This window comes from Carassius gibelio, chromosome A4, assembly GCF_023724105.1.
Source record: "Carassius gibelio isolate Cgi1373 ecotype wild population from Czech Republic chromosome A4, carGib1.2-hapl.c, whole genome shotgun sequence".
Classification (NCBI taxonomy): domain Eukaryota; kingdom Metazoa; phylum Chordata; class Actinopteri; order Cypriniformes; family Cyprinidae; genus Carassius; species Carassius gibelio.
Window position 1 is genome coordinate 5,467,606 of NC_068374.1, and position 14,471 is coordinate 5,482,076.

The 14,471-nt window shown below is 39.2% G+C and overlaps 1 protein-coding gene across 1 annotated transcript in view; it reads left to right on the top strand.

Annotated features, from left to right (window-relative positions):
* The first annotated feature begins 454 nt into the window (after positions 1 to 454).
* LOC127967527 (NLR family CARD domain-containing protein 3-like) overlaps positions 455 to 14,471 on the top strand; it is a 91,825-nt gene continuing 77,808 nt past the window's right edge. Inside the window, exon 1 of the mRNA XM_052568325.1 lies at positions 455 to 2,232. Coding sequence (XP_052424285.1) covers positions 464 to 2,232 — 1,769 coding nt within the window. The 5' untranslated portion in view covers positions 455 to 463. The remainder of the gene's footprint in view (positions 2,233 to 14,471) is intronic.

Sequence of the window (14,471 nt, forward strand, 5' to 3'; positions counted from 1 at the left end):
CTCTGTGTCTGTAAAGAGTTACGCATCTATGGATAAACTAATTACGTTGAACAGTGGAGATAAACGGCCTGCTCTGAGGTATAACATTTGTAAGAAAATATAATTTTAACATGACATTTTACATTATCATATATTTTAACACAGTTAACTATTTGTGTATAAATAATGTATGAACTGATTTCAAAGTGCTCTTTACATTAAATTATTTTCAAACTAAATCCTAATTTAAAGGATTAAATTTGATCTCCGTTATAGTTCAGTACATCAGAAGAGATCAGAATCAGAGTCCAGCTGTGTGTCTGTGAAGAGTGACGCGTCTATGGTTTGTCGAGAACAAATCAATAGTGGAGATACATGGCCTGCTCTCAGGTATAACATTTCTGTAAAAGATATGATTTAAAGATATGATACAGAGTATATGAGACATTGGGCTTATTAACTTGTGCAATTAATGTTTATTTCAATGTTTAGATCAAATCTGCTGAAGAAGTTTGCATGTCTGTATGAGGGAACAGCGACGCAGAGAAACCCAACACTGCTGAATGAGATCTACACAGAGCTCTACATCACAGAGAGTGAGAGTGGAGAGATCAGTAATGAACACGAGGTGAGACAGATTGAGACACAATCCAGGAGATCAGCAGCAGAGGACACAGCCATCAAATGTAAAGACATCTTTACACCTTTACCTGGACAAGACAAAGCCATCAGAACTGTGCTGACAAAAGGAGTCGCTGGCATTGGAAAAACAGTCTCTGTGCAGAAGTTCATCCTGGACTGGGCTGAAGGGAAAGAGAATCAGGACGTCCAGCTCATATTTCCACTTCCTTTCAGAGAAATCAACCTGATGAAGGACAAAACACTCAGTCTTTCAGATCTTCTTCATGTGTTTTTCCCTGAAACTAAAGAAATGGAGATATCCAGTGATGAATATAAAGTGTTGTTCATCTTTGATGGTCTGGATGAGTGTCGTCTGTCTCTGGACTTTAAGAGCAAAGTGAAACTGTGTAATATCTCTGAACCAGCCTCAGTGGACGTGCTGCTGATGAACCTCATTGTGGGGAATCTGCTTCCCTCTGCTCTCATCTGGATCACCTCCAGACCAGCAGCAGTTGATCTCGTCCCCTCTCAGTGTGTCCATCGATTGACAGAGGTACGAGGCTTCAATGAGCCACAGAAGGAGGAATACTTCAGGAAGAGAATCAGTGATCAGAGTCTGGCCAACAGGATCATCTCACACCTGAAGTCATCAAGGAGCCTCTACATCATGTGCCACATCCCTGTCTTCTGCTGGATCTCAGCCGCTGTTCTGGAGAAGATGATGAGTCGAGCAGAGAGTGGAGAGATTCCCAAGACTCTCACTCAGATGTACACACACTTCCTGATCCTTCAGACCAGCATCAAACATCAGAAGGACTATGAGAAGAAGCTGACAGATGAAGACATGATCCTCAAACTGGGGAAACTGGCTTTTCAGCAGCTTATGAAAGGAAACCTGATCTTCTATGATGAAGACCTGAGAGAGTGTGGCATTGATGTGAGAGAAGCATCAGTGTACTCGGGATTGTGCACTCAGATCTTCAGAGAGGAGTTGGGCTTGTATCAGGGGAAAGTCTTCTGCTTTGTTCATCTGAGCCTTCAGGAACATCTAGCAGCTCTATATGTGCACCTCTCCTTTACAATCAAGAGGAGAAATGTGTTTGATCAAACCAAACAGAGTGTATTGTCTAAGATCTTTAACCAGAAGAAATATAATTCATTATCTGAGCTGCATCAGAGAGCTTTAAAAAAGGCCTTAAAGAGTAAGAATGGACATCTGGATCTTTTCCTGCGTTTTCTTCTGGGTCTTTCAGTGGAGTCCAATCAGACTCTCTTACGAAAACTACTGAAACAGACAGGAAGCTGCTCCTACAACAGAGAGAAAACAATTCGGTTCATCAAGCAAAAGATCACGGAGAATCGCTCTCCAGAGAAATCCATCAATCTGTTTCACTGTCTGAATGAACTGGGTGATGATTCACTGATGCAGGAGATCCAAGATTATCTGAAATCTGGAGAAATAAGAGAAACCAGACTCTCCTCTTCACAGTGGTCAGCTCTGGTTTATGTGTTGCTGACATCAGAGCAGAAGATGGATGTGTTTGATCTGAAACAGTTTATTGGAGCACAACATAAAGCAGATGAAGTTCTTCAGAATCTGTTTCCTGTGGTTAAAGAATCCAGGTCAGTTCGGTGAGTAACACTGAAAACAATCACTGCACTTTCAAAACATGATCACATTTGCATGATCGCTTGAGAATCACATTACTGTCAGTGAGCAGGAGATGTGTGTGAGACACAAACTACAGCAGCTGAGGAGGTGTGCGTTTCTGTTTGAGAGCTGATGATTAAGAGCTCAGTGTGGAAGACGAAGATGAAGATGAAGGAATGAATGTGAGGGGGGCAAAACTGACAGATAACAGATTTCTAATGATGTTTATATGTTTTTATTGTCTGCATTACATTTGAATTTTTGACATTTGAATTTGCTAAATTTTCCCATTTGGTTTCTTTAATCACAGCTGGAGTCAGATCATCATTCATGTTCTTTAATCTGTTCACGTTTGCTTATTGTGTTACAAATGAATAATGAGCAAATTTACATAAATGTAAATGTTAACTATCTTATTAAGAAGATACATGAGAAAAAAAGCTTGTAAGAAAGTGTAGGAAGTCTATAGCCATGACAACATTTGGAAATAAATAAATACATAATAAAAATAATATATATTATATATATATAATATATATCCTAAAAACCCCTGGGAAGCCGCCTGATACAGGAATTGCTGTAACAATTGGGACAGTGTGGCCTTTGACAAAAGATATCAATGCCCGGGTCTTAAGTGTGCTAATTGTGTTGCTGTACCTGATGGCTCTCACTACTATGCAAATGTTTGGGAGCTGGGTAGCTGCTTGTGAACGCTCAACTTCACCTGGCAATGTGCCAAAGACGCTCGCTGTTCCCCTGGACTCGTGGAGCCAGTATATAAAATCTATTCTAACGTGCTGGACGGTGGGCGAGCCGTTTACCAGGATGATCACCGTGGTCAGCTACGCGCATGGAGAGTGGCTCGTCACGTAAAAGTTCAGCGAGGAAATGCGACGATTCTTTGCATTTTACTACTACTATGCGGGGATGTTCATGCAAATCCTGGCCCTACAGATTTACAACATTCACCGCAGCTAAATACAACCACGGCAACACCAGCGACCTCAATGCTACAAGGTCACATCTTAACATGCTGTGCGTCCAAAACTGCAGACTTCAACTTGCTACAAACTATTGTCACCTCCAAACAACGAAATGCTAAACTTTTCCAAACAGTTAATCATGCATCGATACTATGGAATCCCAAAATAAAACCGAAAGGAATATTTGGCGGACATATAAACATATGTAGTGTGATTTCAAAAACGGAACAGTTGGAACATTTACTTTTAGACTCAAATCTTGATTACCTGTGTCTTACAGAGACTTGGTTAACATCCACGACTCCTTCATCCGTGTTTACAATTCCTGGATATAATGTTTACAGACGGTACAGAGGGAAGGAGAAAGGAGGCGGAGTTTTAATCTATGTGAAAGAAAGCATCAATAGTCATCAAATATATATTACAGTGCAAACCTTGGAGTGTGTCGGTGTTACTATAACCCTTTCAGCACAAATGTCATTCATTTTACTTGCTGTATATCGACCACCAAATGCGACAAATTAATTTTATTTTGATCTAGCTGAAATACTTAAAAAATACGAAACAAAAGAAACTGTTAATGGGTGATCTGAATATAAACTGGCTTGATAAAGTACGAAAGAAAAAACTTAAGGATATTATAAATTCGGTACAAATGACTCAAATGATAAACAAGCCAACTAGACTAACAAACTTTGATTGATCTTATATTTACAAATTAACCAGATAGGGTTACCAAAACATACAATTTAATAACAGGATTGTCAGACCATAACCTTACTCTAGTTGCTAGAAAAATAAACAAATCTAGGTACAGAGACAAACAACAAATAAATAAAATAATTTTTTTCATATTCCAAAGAGAAATCAAATCAAACTGATGAATGATGTAAATGAAATTGATTGGGAGTCTAGAGTTGAAAGTAAAGGCTGTGAGTATACATGTAATAATATTACTCTAACTTTACAGGAGACTATTACCAAATATACAGAATTAAAAAGAAATAAAACTAATAAAAATAAATTGCCATGGTTTGGTAGCTCTCTTTGGGAGCTAATGAAGCAGAGAGACCGGGCACTTAAAACCTTTCTTAAATCAAAATTGACCACTGATCATTATGTATACAAAAGTTTAAGGAACAAAGTTACCACAAAGCTTAGAAAAGCACAGGCAAACTTTTATTTAAATTTGATTAAAGAACCAAAAGGACATGGTAAACTTCTCTGGAAAAGTATGGATAAATTACTGGGAAAAGAAAAAATAAATTGTGATCATGTACAACTCAAAATAAAGGGAATTATTCAAAATGACAACATAGAGGTGGCAACACATTTTAATGATTATTTTTTAGACTCTGTGCGGGATCTGGCCGATATGTTCCTGAAATCAATTTGTGTACATAACATTAATTGTGATGAGTCATTTTTTAAATTATCTAATGTAGATGAAGGGACGGTTTTAAAAGTAATATCACACGTAAACAATAGTAAATCTAAAGACATCTTTGCCATTGATTCTGTGTTTTTAAAGGAGTGTTACGAACCTCACTGTTAGTCTAGGGGTTAAATGACGTCGTAACAAAATGTAAATAAATAAAAAGTCTGACGGTCACATCAATCCCCTGATCCAGAAAAGCACAGACACTAAATTAAGCAAATAACTTAATTTATTAATAACAAGAGGAAGCAAATCTTCAGGAGAGGGCCAGGCCAACATAAACAAAAAACCCTTTAGCTAAACACATAAACTCTAAATAACCTTAACTAAAAAGAAAGAAACCTATCTCCCGGTCTACCATAAACATAAACAATATTATATATTCAAAACAAATGGCACCCTCTCCCTACCGCTTCCTAACAAAGACAAACAAAGGTATTTACATAAATTAGAAAATAACACAAAAGAATCATAAACACACCCACCATAACGTTCACACACTCTCTCATAGTTTGTAATTGACAAGTTCATTCACAAAGTTAAGAGGTAATAAAGACCACACTTGGTCCCACTGAGATACACAAAATAACACCAATCTGGATCAGGACAAAGAGTGAGCGCGTAGCCGTCAGTCCTCCAGCATTATTTCTTTGCCATCTTATACACCTTGGATCTCTGTAGCATTCACTCAGTACTGATGAATGATGGACATCGGCTGGAATCCAATTAGCGATCTATAATGGAGAGAGAGACAGAAAGAGCAAGAGAAGAAAACATGCAATGCCTAACTTGCCCAGTAGGTGAAGTCACTCTCCCAAGAGCGCACAATCCCCAAATACGTCCACAGGACGTAACACCCCCACCACTAAGAATGCAAAAATAAATAAAATAAAAATAAGAAACAAAATAAAGACGTCAACCCAAACATCTCCTAGATCAATCAATCAATCACCTTTATTTATATAGTGCTTTAAACAAAATACATTGCGTCAAAGCACTGAACAACATTCATTTGGAAAACAGTGTCTCAATAATGCAAAATGATAGTTAAAGGAAGTTCATCATTGAATTCAGTTATGTCATCTCTGTTCAGTTGAAATAGTGTCTGTTTTTATTTGCAATCAAGTCAATGATATCGCTGTAGATGAAGTGACCCCAACTAAGCAAGCCAGAGGCGACAGCGGCAAGTTACCGAAACTCCATCGGTGACAGAATGGAGAAAAAAACCTTGGGAGAAACCAGGCTCAGTTGGGGGGTCAGTTCTCCTCTGACCAGACGAAAACCAGTAGTTCAATTCCAGGCTGCAGCAAAGTCAGATTGTGCAGAAGAATCATCTGTTTCCTGTGGTCTTGTCCTGGTGCTCATCTGAGACAAGGTCTTTACAGGGGATCTGTATCTGGGGCTCTAGTTGTCCTGGTCTCCGCTGTCTTTCAGGGCAGTAGAGGTCCTTTCTAGGTGCTGATCCACCATCTGGTCTGGATACGTACTGGATCCGGGTGACTGCAGTGACCCTCTAATCTGGACACAGACTGGATCTCGTGGCCACGGTGGCCTCGGAACAAGAGAGAAACAGACAAATATTAGCGTAGATGCCATTCTTCTAATGATGTAGAAGGTACGGTGTTATGTGAAGTGTTTCCGGTTCCGGTTTACCTAATTAATGCAGCCTAAAAATCCTTTAACGGATTTGGATATTAAAAGCATATTAGTATGTTATGTGTATGCCAGGTTAAAGAGATGGGTCTTTAATCTAGATTTAAACTGCAAGAGTGTGTCTGCCTCCCGAACAATGCTAGGTAGGTTATTCCAGAGTTTAGGCGCCAAATAGGAAAAGGATCTGCCGCCCACAGTTGATTTTGATATTCTAGGTATTATCAAATTGCCTGAGTTTTGAGAACGTAGCGGACGTAGAGGAGTATAATGTAAAAGGAGCTCATTCAAATACTGAGGTGCTAAACCATTCAGGGCTTTATAAGTAATAAGCAATATTTTAAAATCTATACGATGTTTGATAGGGAGCCAGTGCAGTGTGGACAGGACCGGGCTAATATGGTCATACTTCCTGGTTCTAGTAAGAACTCTTGCTGCTGCATTTTGGACTAACTGTAGTTTGTTTACCAAGCGTGCAGAACAACCACCCAATAAAGTATTACAATAGTCTAACCTTGAAGTCATAAATGCATGGATTAACATTTCTGCATTTGACATTGAGAGCATAGGCCGTAATTTAGATATATTTTTGAGATGGAAAAATGCAGTTTTACAAATGCTAGAAACGTGGCTTTCTAAGGAAAGATTGCGATCAAGTAGCACACCTAGGTTCCTAACTGATGACGAAGAATTGACAGAGCAACCATCAAGTCTTAGACAGTGTTCTAGTTTATTATAAGCAGAGTTTTTAGGCCCTATGATTAACACCTCTGTTTTTTCTGAATTTAGCAGTAAGAAATTACTCGTCATCCAATTTTTTATATCGACTATGCATTCCATTAGTTTTTCAAATTGGTGTGTTTCACCAGGCTGCGAGGAAATATAGAGCTGCGTATCATCAGCATAACAGTGAAAACTAACACCATGTTTCCTGATGATATCTCCCAAGGGTAACATATAAAGCGTGAAGAGTAGCGGCCCTAGTACTGAGCCTTGAGGTACTCCATACTGCACTTGTGATCGATATGATACATCTTCATTCACTGCTACGAACTGATGGCGGTCAAATAAGTATGATTTAAACCATGCTAATGCACTTCCACTGATGCCAACAAAGTGTTCAAGTCTATGCAAAAGAATGTTGTGGTCAATTGTGTCAAACGCAGCACTAAGATCCAATAAAACTAATAGAGAGATACACCCACGATCAGATGATAAGAGCAGATCATTTGTAACTCTAAGGAGAGCAGTCTCAGTACTATGATACAGTCTAAATCCTGACTGGAAATCCTCACATATACCATTATTCTCTAAGAAGGAATATAATTGAGAGGATACCACCTTTTCTAGTATCTTGGACAGAAAAGGGAGATTCGAGATTGGTCTATAATTAACAAGTTCTCTGGGGTCAAGTTGTGGCTTTTTTATGAGAGGCTTAATAACAGCCAGTTTGAAGGTTTTGGGGACATATCCTAATGACAATGAGGAATTAATAATAGTCAGAAGAGGATCTATGACTTCTGGAAGCACCTCTTTTAGGAGCTTAGATGGTATAGGGTCTAACATACATGTTGTTGGTTTAGATGATTTAACAAGTTTATACAATTCTTCCTCTCCTATAGTAGAGAATGAGTGGAACTGTTCCTCAGGGGGTCTATAGTGCACTGTCTGATATGATACGGTAGCTGACGGCTGAATGGTTGCAATTTTATCTCTAATAGTATCGATTTTAGAAGTAAAGTAGTTCATAAAGTCATTACTGTTGTGGTGTTGGGAAATGTCAACACTTGTTGAGGCTTTATTTTTCGTTAATTTAGCCACTGTATTGAATAAATACCTGGGGTTATGTTTGTTTTCTTCTAAAATAGAAGAAAAGTAATCAGATCTAGCAGTTTTTAATGCTTTTCTATAGGATATGCTACTTTCCCGCCAAGCAATACAAAATACCTCTAGTTTTGTTTTCCTCCAGCTGCGCTCCATTTTTCGGGCTGCTCTCTTTAGGGTGTGGGTATGCTCATTATACCATGGTGTCAAACTGTTTTCCTTAACCTTCCTTAAGCGTAAAGGAGCAACTGTATTTAAAGTGCTAGAAAAGAGAGAGTCCATAGTTTCTGTTACATCATCAAGTTGTTCTGAGGTTTTGGATATGCTAAGGAATTCGGATACATCAGGAAGATAACTTAAAAAGCAGTCTTTTGTGGTAGAAGTGATGGTTCTTCGATACTTGTAACAAGAAGTAGAATTTTCAATTTTGGCTATATGAAGTTTACACAGAACTAAATAATGATCTGAGATATCATCACTTGGCTGAATAATTTCAACACTATCAACATCAATTCCATGTGACAGTATTAAATCTAGAGTATGATTTCGACAATGAGTAGGTCCTGAAACATGTTGTCTAACACCAATAGAGTTCAGAATGTCTATAAATGCTGATCCCAATGCATCTTTTTCATTATCGACATGGATATTAAAATCACCAACTATTAAGACTTTATCTGCAGCCAGAACTAACTCGGATGTAAAATCACCAAACTCTTTAATAAAGTCTGTATGGTGCCCTGGTGGCCTGTATACAGTAGCCAGTACAAACATAACAGGGGATTTATCATTAACATTGGTTTCTCTGGATAATGTTATATGAAGCACCATTACTTCAAACGAGTTATACCTGAAGCCTGCCCTCTGAGAAATCCTGAAAACGTTGTTATAAATTGAAGCAACTCCTCCCCCTTTGCCTTTTAGACGCGGCTCGTGTTTATAACAATAATCTTGGGGGGTGGACTCATTTAAAATAATGTAATCATCAGGTTTTAGCCAAGTTTCTGTCAAACAGAAAAATAAAAAACACTAAATTTACAAAAAGTGTTTTCGTAGAAATGGATCTGATATTCAATAAGCCAATCTTTATCATTTGTTTATCCATATTGCATTTGTTTTTTATTTGTTGAACCTCAATTAAAATGTTAATCTTAACTTGGTTTGGACGTTTTTTGTATTTTCTAGTTCGGGGAACAGACAGTATTTTCTAGTTCGGGGAACAGATGGTGGATACATTAATCGGGTACCACTCTTAATTTCTTGAAAGGGCATCTGCCATAACATTCTCCACCCCCTTCTTGTGACGAATATCTAAGCTGTACTCTTGTAGAGTAAGAGACCACCGTAACAACCGTTGATTAGCACCTGACATACGAGAGAGGAACACCAGGGGATTATGATCAGTATATACCACAATAGGACTAATACTACTACCCAGGTACACATCAAAATACTTGAGAGCTAACAACAGTGCAAGGGCCTCTTTTTCAATTACACTATAATTCCGTTGAGCTCCAATGAACTTTTTAGAAAAATAGGAGACAGGATGTTCAACACAAGCTTGATCCTCATGTAACAATACAGCTCCAGCACCATTGTCACTCGCATCCACCTGTAATTTGAAAGTCCTTGTAAAATCAGGTGCAGAGAGAACAGGAGCCTGACAAAGGAGATCCTTTGCAGCTTCAAAAGCAAGTTGACATTCGGTAGACCACACAAACTCTCGTTTTATACTGAGGAGATCTGTGAGTGGACAGACCAAGGTGGAAAAATTTGAACAAAAAGCTCGATAGTAACCACTCATCCCCAGAAAACGTCTTAGTTCACATTTATTAGATGGAACAGGAAACTGAAGAATAGCTGCTATTTTAGCATCAATTGGTTTTACAAGTCCCTGACCAACTTGCTTACCCAAATAGGTAATTGTACCTTTAGCAAATTCACACTTTGCCAGATTTAGTGTCAATGAAGCAGTCCTTAAATGACTACAAACTTCTCTGAGAGTTTCTAAGTGTTGTACCCAATCATCTGAATGAATCACAATGTCATCTAGGTACACTTCACAATTTGAGACTCCCGAAAGAACTTGGTGCATCATCCTCTGAAATGTAGCAGGTGCATTTCTCATCCCAAAGGCTAAAACGGTGTATTGTAGAAAGCTATCAGGGTTTACAAATGCAGATATCTCAGAGGCTCGTTTAGTGAGGGGCACCTGCCAATATCCCTTCAATAAGTCCAACTTAGTAACATATTTAGCTGAACCAACTTTATCCACGTGGTCTTCAATTCTAGGAAGAGGAAAGGAGTCAGGCTTTGTTACATCATTGTAACAAACACATTGACCAAAACTCTATGACTGCAGACCTCAAACAAATTTCTTGTCCAGCCATCTCAACTGTAGACGAACTGGTGGACCACTATAATGCATCTTTGAGCAGTGTTTTTGACCTCCACGCTCCTATTAAGACACGTGAAGTTACTTTTGTATGCTCTTCTCCCTGGTATACACAAGAACTACGTAGAATGAAAATGGCAGGCCGTGCCTTGGAGCGTCATTACAGGAAATCGGGACTCACTGTCCATAAGCTTGCATTTCGTGACCATCAAAGGACCTATTTTAAGTCCCTGAAAGACGCACGTTGTCAATTTTATTCAAATCAAATCAATAAAAATACAGGTAATTCTAAGCAGTTGTTTGCCACAATTAGCCATTTTTTGGAACCACAAAAGCCTTCTTCCACTGAAGTGACTAAGGAGCACATCCTGCACATTGGACCCTATTCCGACAGTTCTGCTTAAGTCATATTTTCCTATTGTCAGTCCAATCATTACAAAGTTAGTTAATCTTTCATTACAAACTGGTCATGTTCCACCCTCTCTTAAAGCAGCTGTTATCTGCCCGGTCTTGAAGAAGCCCTCATTAGACCCAGAGGAGCTTGCAAGCTACAGACCTATCTCAAACCTGACTTTTCTGTCAAAGGTCCTGGAAAAAACAGTTGCTTCCCAACTTCAGAACCATCTTAGACGTAATAATCTGTTCGAGAATTCCAGTCAGGCTTTCGCTCAGCCCACCGCACGGAAACAGCACTGCTCAGGGTGACAAATGACCTACTGATGACAGCTGATGCAGGATCGCCATCACTGCTTATTCTGTTGGATTTGTCTGCGGCCTTCGACACAGTGGACCATACTATTCTCCTGGATCGACTCCATCATACAGTTGGACTCTCGGGGACTGCACTGCAGTGGTTCCAGTCCTACCTGTCTGGCAGAACTGAATGTGTTATGTTGGGAGGATGTAAGTCCAGGCTGTCCACCGTTACATGTGGTGTTCCGCAGGGGTCAGTTCTTGGTCCCATCCTTTTAACCATCTATATGTTACCTCTCGGGCACGTCATCAGCAGACTTGGGCTGTCCTTCCATTGCTATGCTGATGACACGCAGCTTTATATCAAAAACTGTCCCTAACCCCTCAGAAGCCATCTCTCACCTCACCGCATGCCTTGAGGAGATAAAGGCATGGATGAATGGAATTTTTTTACAGTTAAATAGTAGTAAAACTGAGGGACTCCTTGTTGGTACCCCCCATCAGATTCGTTCTTTTCCTATATCTCAGTTCCTCTTTGATGGCAAGATTATTACTCTCTCCTCCTCAGTCACAAATTTGGGGGTTCAGCTTGATGCACAGTTGACCTACAGCGGCCACATAAAACATCTGTGTAAGACTTCATTTTATCAGCTACGAAAAATTTCCAAACTCCGCCCCGTTAACTCTTCCAGATGCAGAGAAACTTGTCCATGCCTTTATCTCCTCAAGGCTGGACTACTGTAATGGACTTTTTGTTGGGATTCCTGCTAAGGACATACAAAATTTGCAGTACATCCAAAACAGCGCAGCTAGAATCCTAATGAAAGTAAGGAAATTTGAACATATCACCCCCATTCTGAAATCACTCCATTGGCTCCCTGTTTCTACCCGGATTGAATACAAAATCATTTTGTTAACTCACAAATGTATTTTCGGCCAGGCACCATCATATCTCAAAGATTTGATCAATTTGCAACTTTCAAATCGTACCCTCAGATCATCAGGAAGCATGCTCCTTCAAGTTCCTTTCACCAAGCTTTGTACTATGGGGGGGTCGAGCTTTTTGCTCTCTAGCCCCACAGCTTTGGAACCATCTTCCTGTCCAGTTGCGAGTCACACAGAGACTGGACACTTTTAAAGCAAACCTAAAGACTTTTTTATTTAGGAAAGCATATAATTGCTGAGCTGTCATGTTTTAGTAATCTGTGATGTTTTGATCTTGTTATTTTATTGTAGCACTTTGAGATTCCCCCAATGAAAAGTGCATTATAAATAAAATCTATTATTATTATTATTATTATTATTATTATCATTGACTTTACGGTAATCCATGCAAAATCGAAAGGTTGAATCTGGTTTAGGTACCAGCAAACAGGGAGAGCTCCATGGGCTCTGACTGGGCACGGCCATACCATGTTTTAACAGGTAGTCAACTTCTACCTTTATAACTTCCCGCTTTCGTGGATTTAGTCTGTAAGGGTGTTGTTTTGTTGGTTTGGCATTCCCCACATCAATGTCATGAGCACAGACAGATGTTCTACCGGGGACATCACTAAACAAGATTGAAAAAGTACTCAACAACTCCAACAAGTCATGAGACTGTTCTGCAGTCAGATGTGAAAGAAAACAAGAGGGATCTTGTAATATAGCAGAATTCTGAAGGCGGATGGGAGAAATAGGAAAGCCTCCGCTTTGCAGTTCATCCTCGTCCGTAGAGGTCGTAGCTATTACACTCACAGTAGCAGCAGCACAAGTTAAGAGAGAATCAACCTGCTTGCTATTGTTATCAGATGATGTTCTACTCACATAAGCTTTAAGGCGATTCACATGACATAAACGATTCTTGCACTTTCAGTCCGGTGTAGCAACAACATAGTTGGTCTCATTCAACCTCCTTTCAATCAAATACGGAGAAGCAAATTTGGCATGTAGAATCGACCCAGGCATTGGCAGCAAAACTAAAAACCTGATCACCAGGTGAAAAGTCTCGTTTTACACTTTTTACATCAAACCGTTCTTTCATTTTTAACTGAGTTTCAGACAGATGTAACTTAGCCAGGTCTCGTGCTTTACCTAGCTTTTCACGGATGGAGGTAACATACTCATCAACAGGCACAGGTCTAGATGGCTGGCTTAACAACTGATCACTTAGTAATTTTAACAGACCCCGCATAGTGTGCCCAAACACAAGTTCAGCCGGGCTGAAACCAAGAGACTCCTGTACAGTCTCTCTGGTTGCAAACATCAAATAAGGAAGACCCTCAGCCCAGTCTCTACCAGTCTCGATACAATAACGTCGCAACATCGCTTTGAGGGTTTGGTGAAACCTTTCCAAGGCCCCCTGGGATTCGGGATGATAGGCACTAGACATTTGGTGGCCAATACCCAGAATCCCTAAAGCCTGCCTGAAAACCTTGGAGGTAAAATTCGAGCCCTGATCACTCTGTATAATCCTTGGTAATCCAAACGTAGTACAGAACTTAAGAAGCTCTTTTACCACCACCTTAGCCCTCAATGTACGTAATGGAATTGCTTCAACAAAACGGGTGGTCGCACACATTATTGTGAAGATATACTGATGTCCTGCTAAAATACCTAAAATACCTGCAGTTGTCAATTTCTTCTGAAGATCTTGTTTAAGCACTTGTTTAGTGGCCTCCCTGTCAATCCGAATATTGAAGAATTCCACAATTAACACCAAATCTTTTTTCTACATTTATTAAAGACTTCGATCGTGGGCATGATAGTAAACGCTGTTAAATCGAATTCCATTATTTCTACGTTTCCCTTCTTTACTCCTTCATCACCCACAAATGAAAACAGTCAAAACGTTAGAGGAAGAGAGAAAAACTCACCATACACAAACCGCGACCCTTCGAATCATGATCGTCCAAACAGACTTCAGTCTTGGACAAACAGAGCAAAACTTCCAATTTGCGATCCGAAAAATAAACGAACTCACTTCCCAAAAAAATTAATTCTAATTATTCTTAGAGCCTAAGGGAATAAAACATGTACATTTATATTTAGTCAATTATCAGATGCTTTTATCAAAAGAAACTTAGAAATGAGCACAATAGAAGCATTTTTATTTTTTTATAATAAATACAAATAATGAAGATAGAATAGAATAGTGTTACTGTTAGAGGTTCAAGTTTTTTTATATATCATAAATAGAAGCAAACAAGTAGGCAGAATAGAAATAAAATAGAGTGCTAGTGTTAGAGAGCACTACTT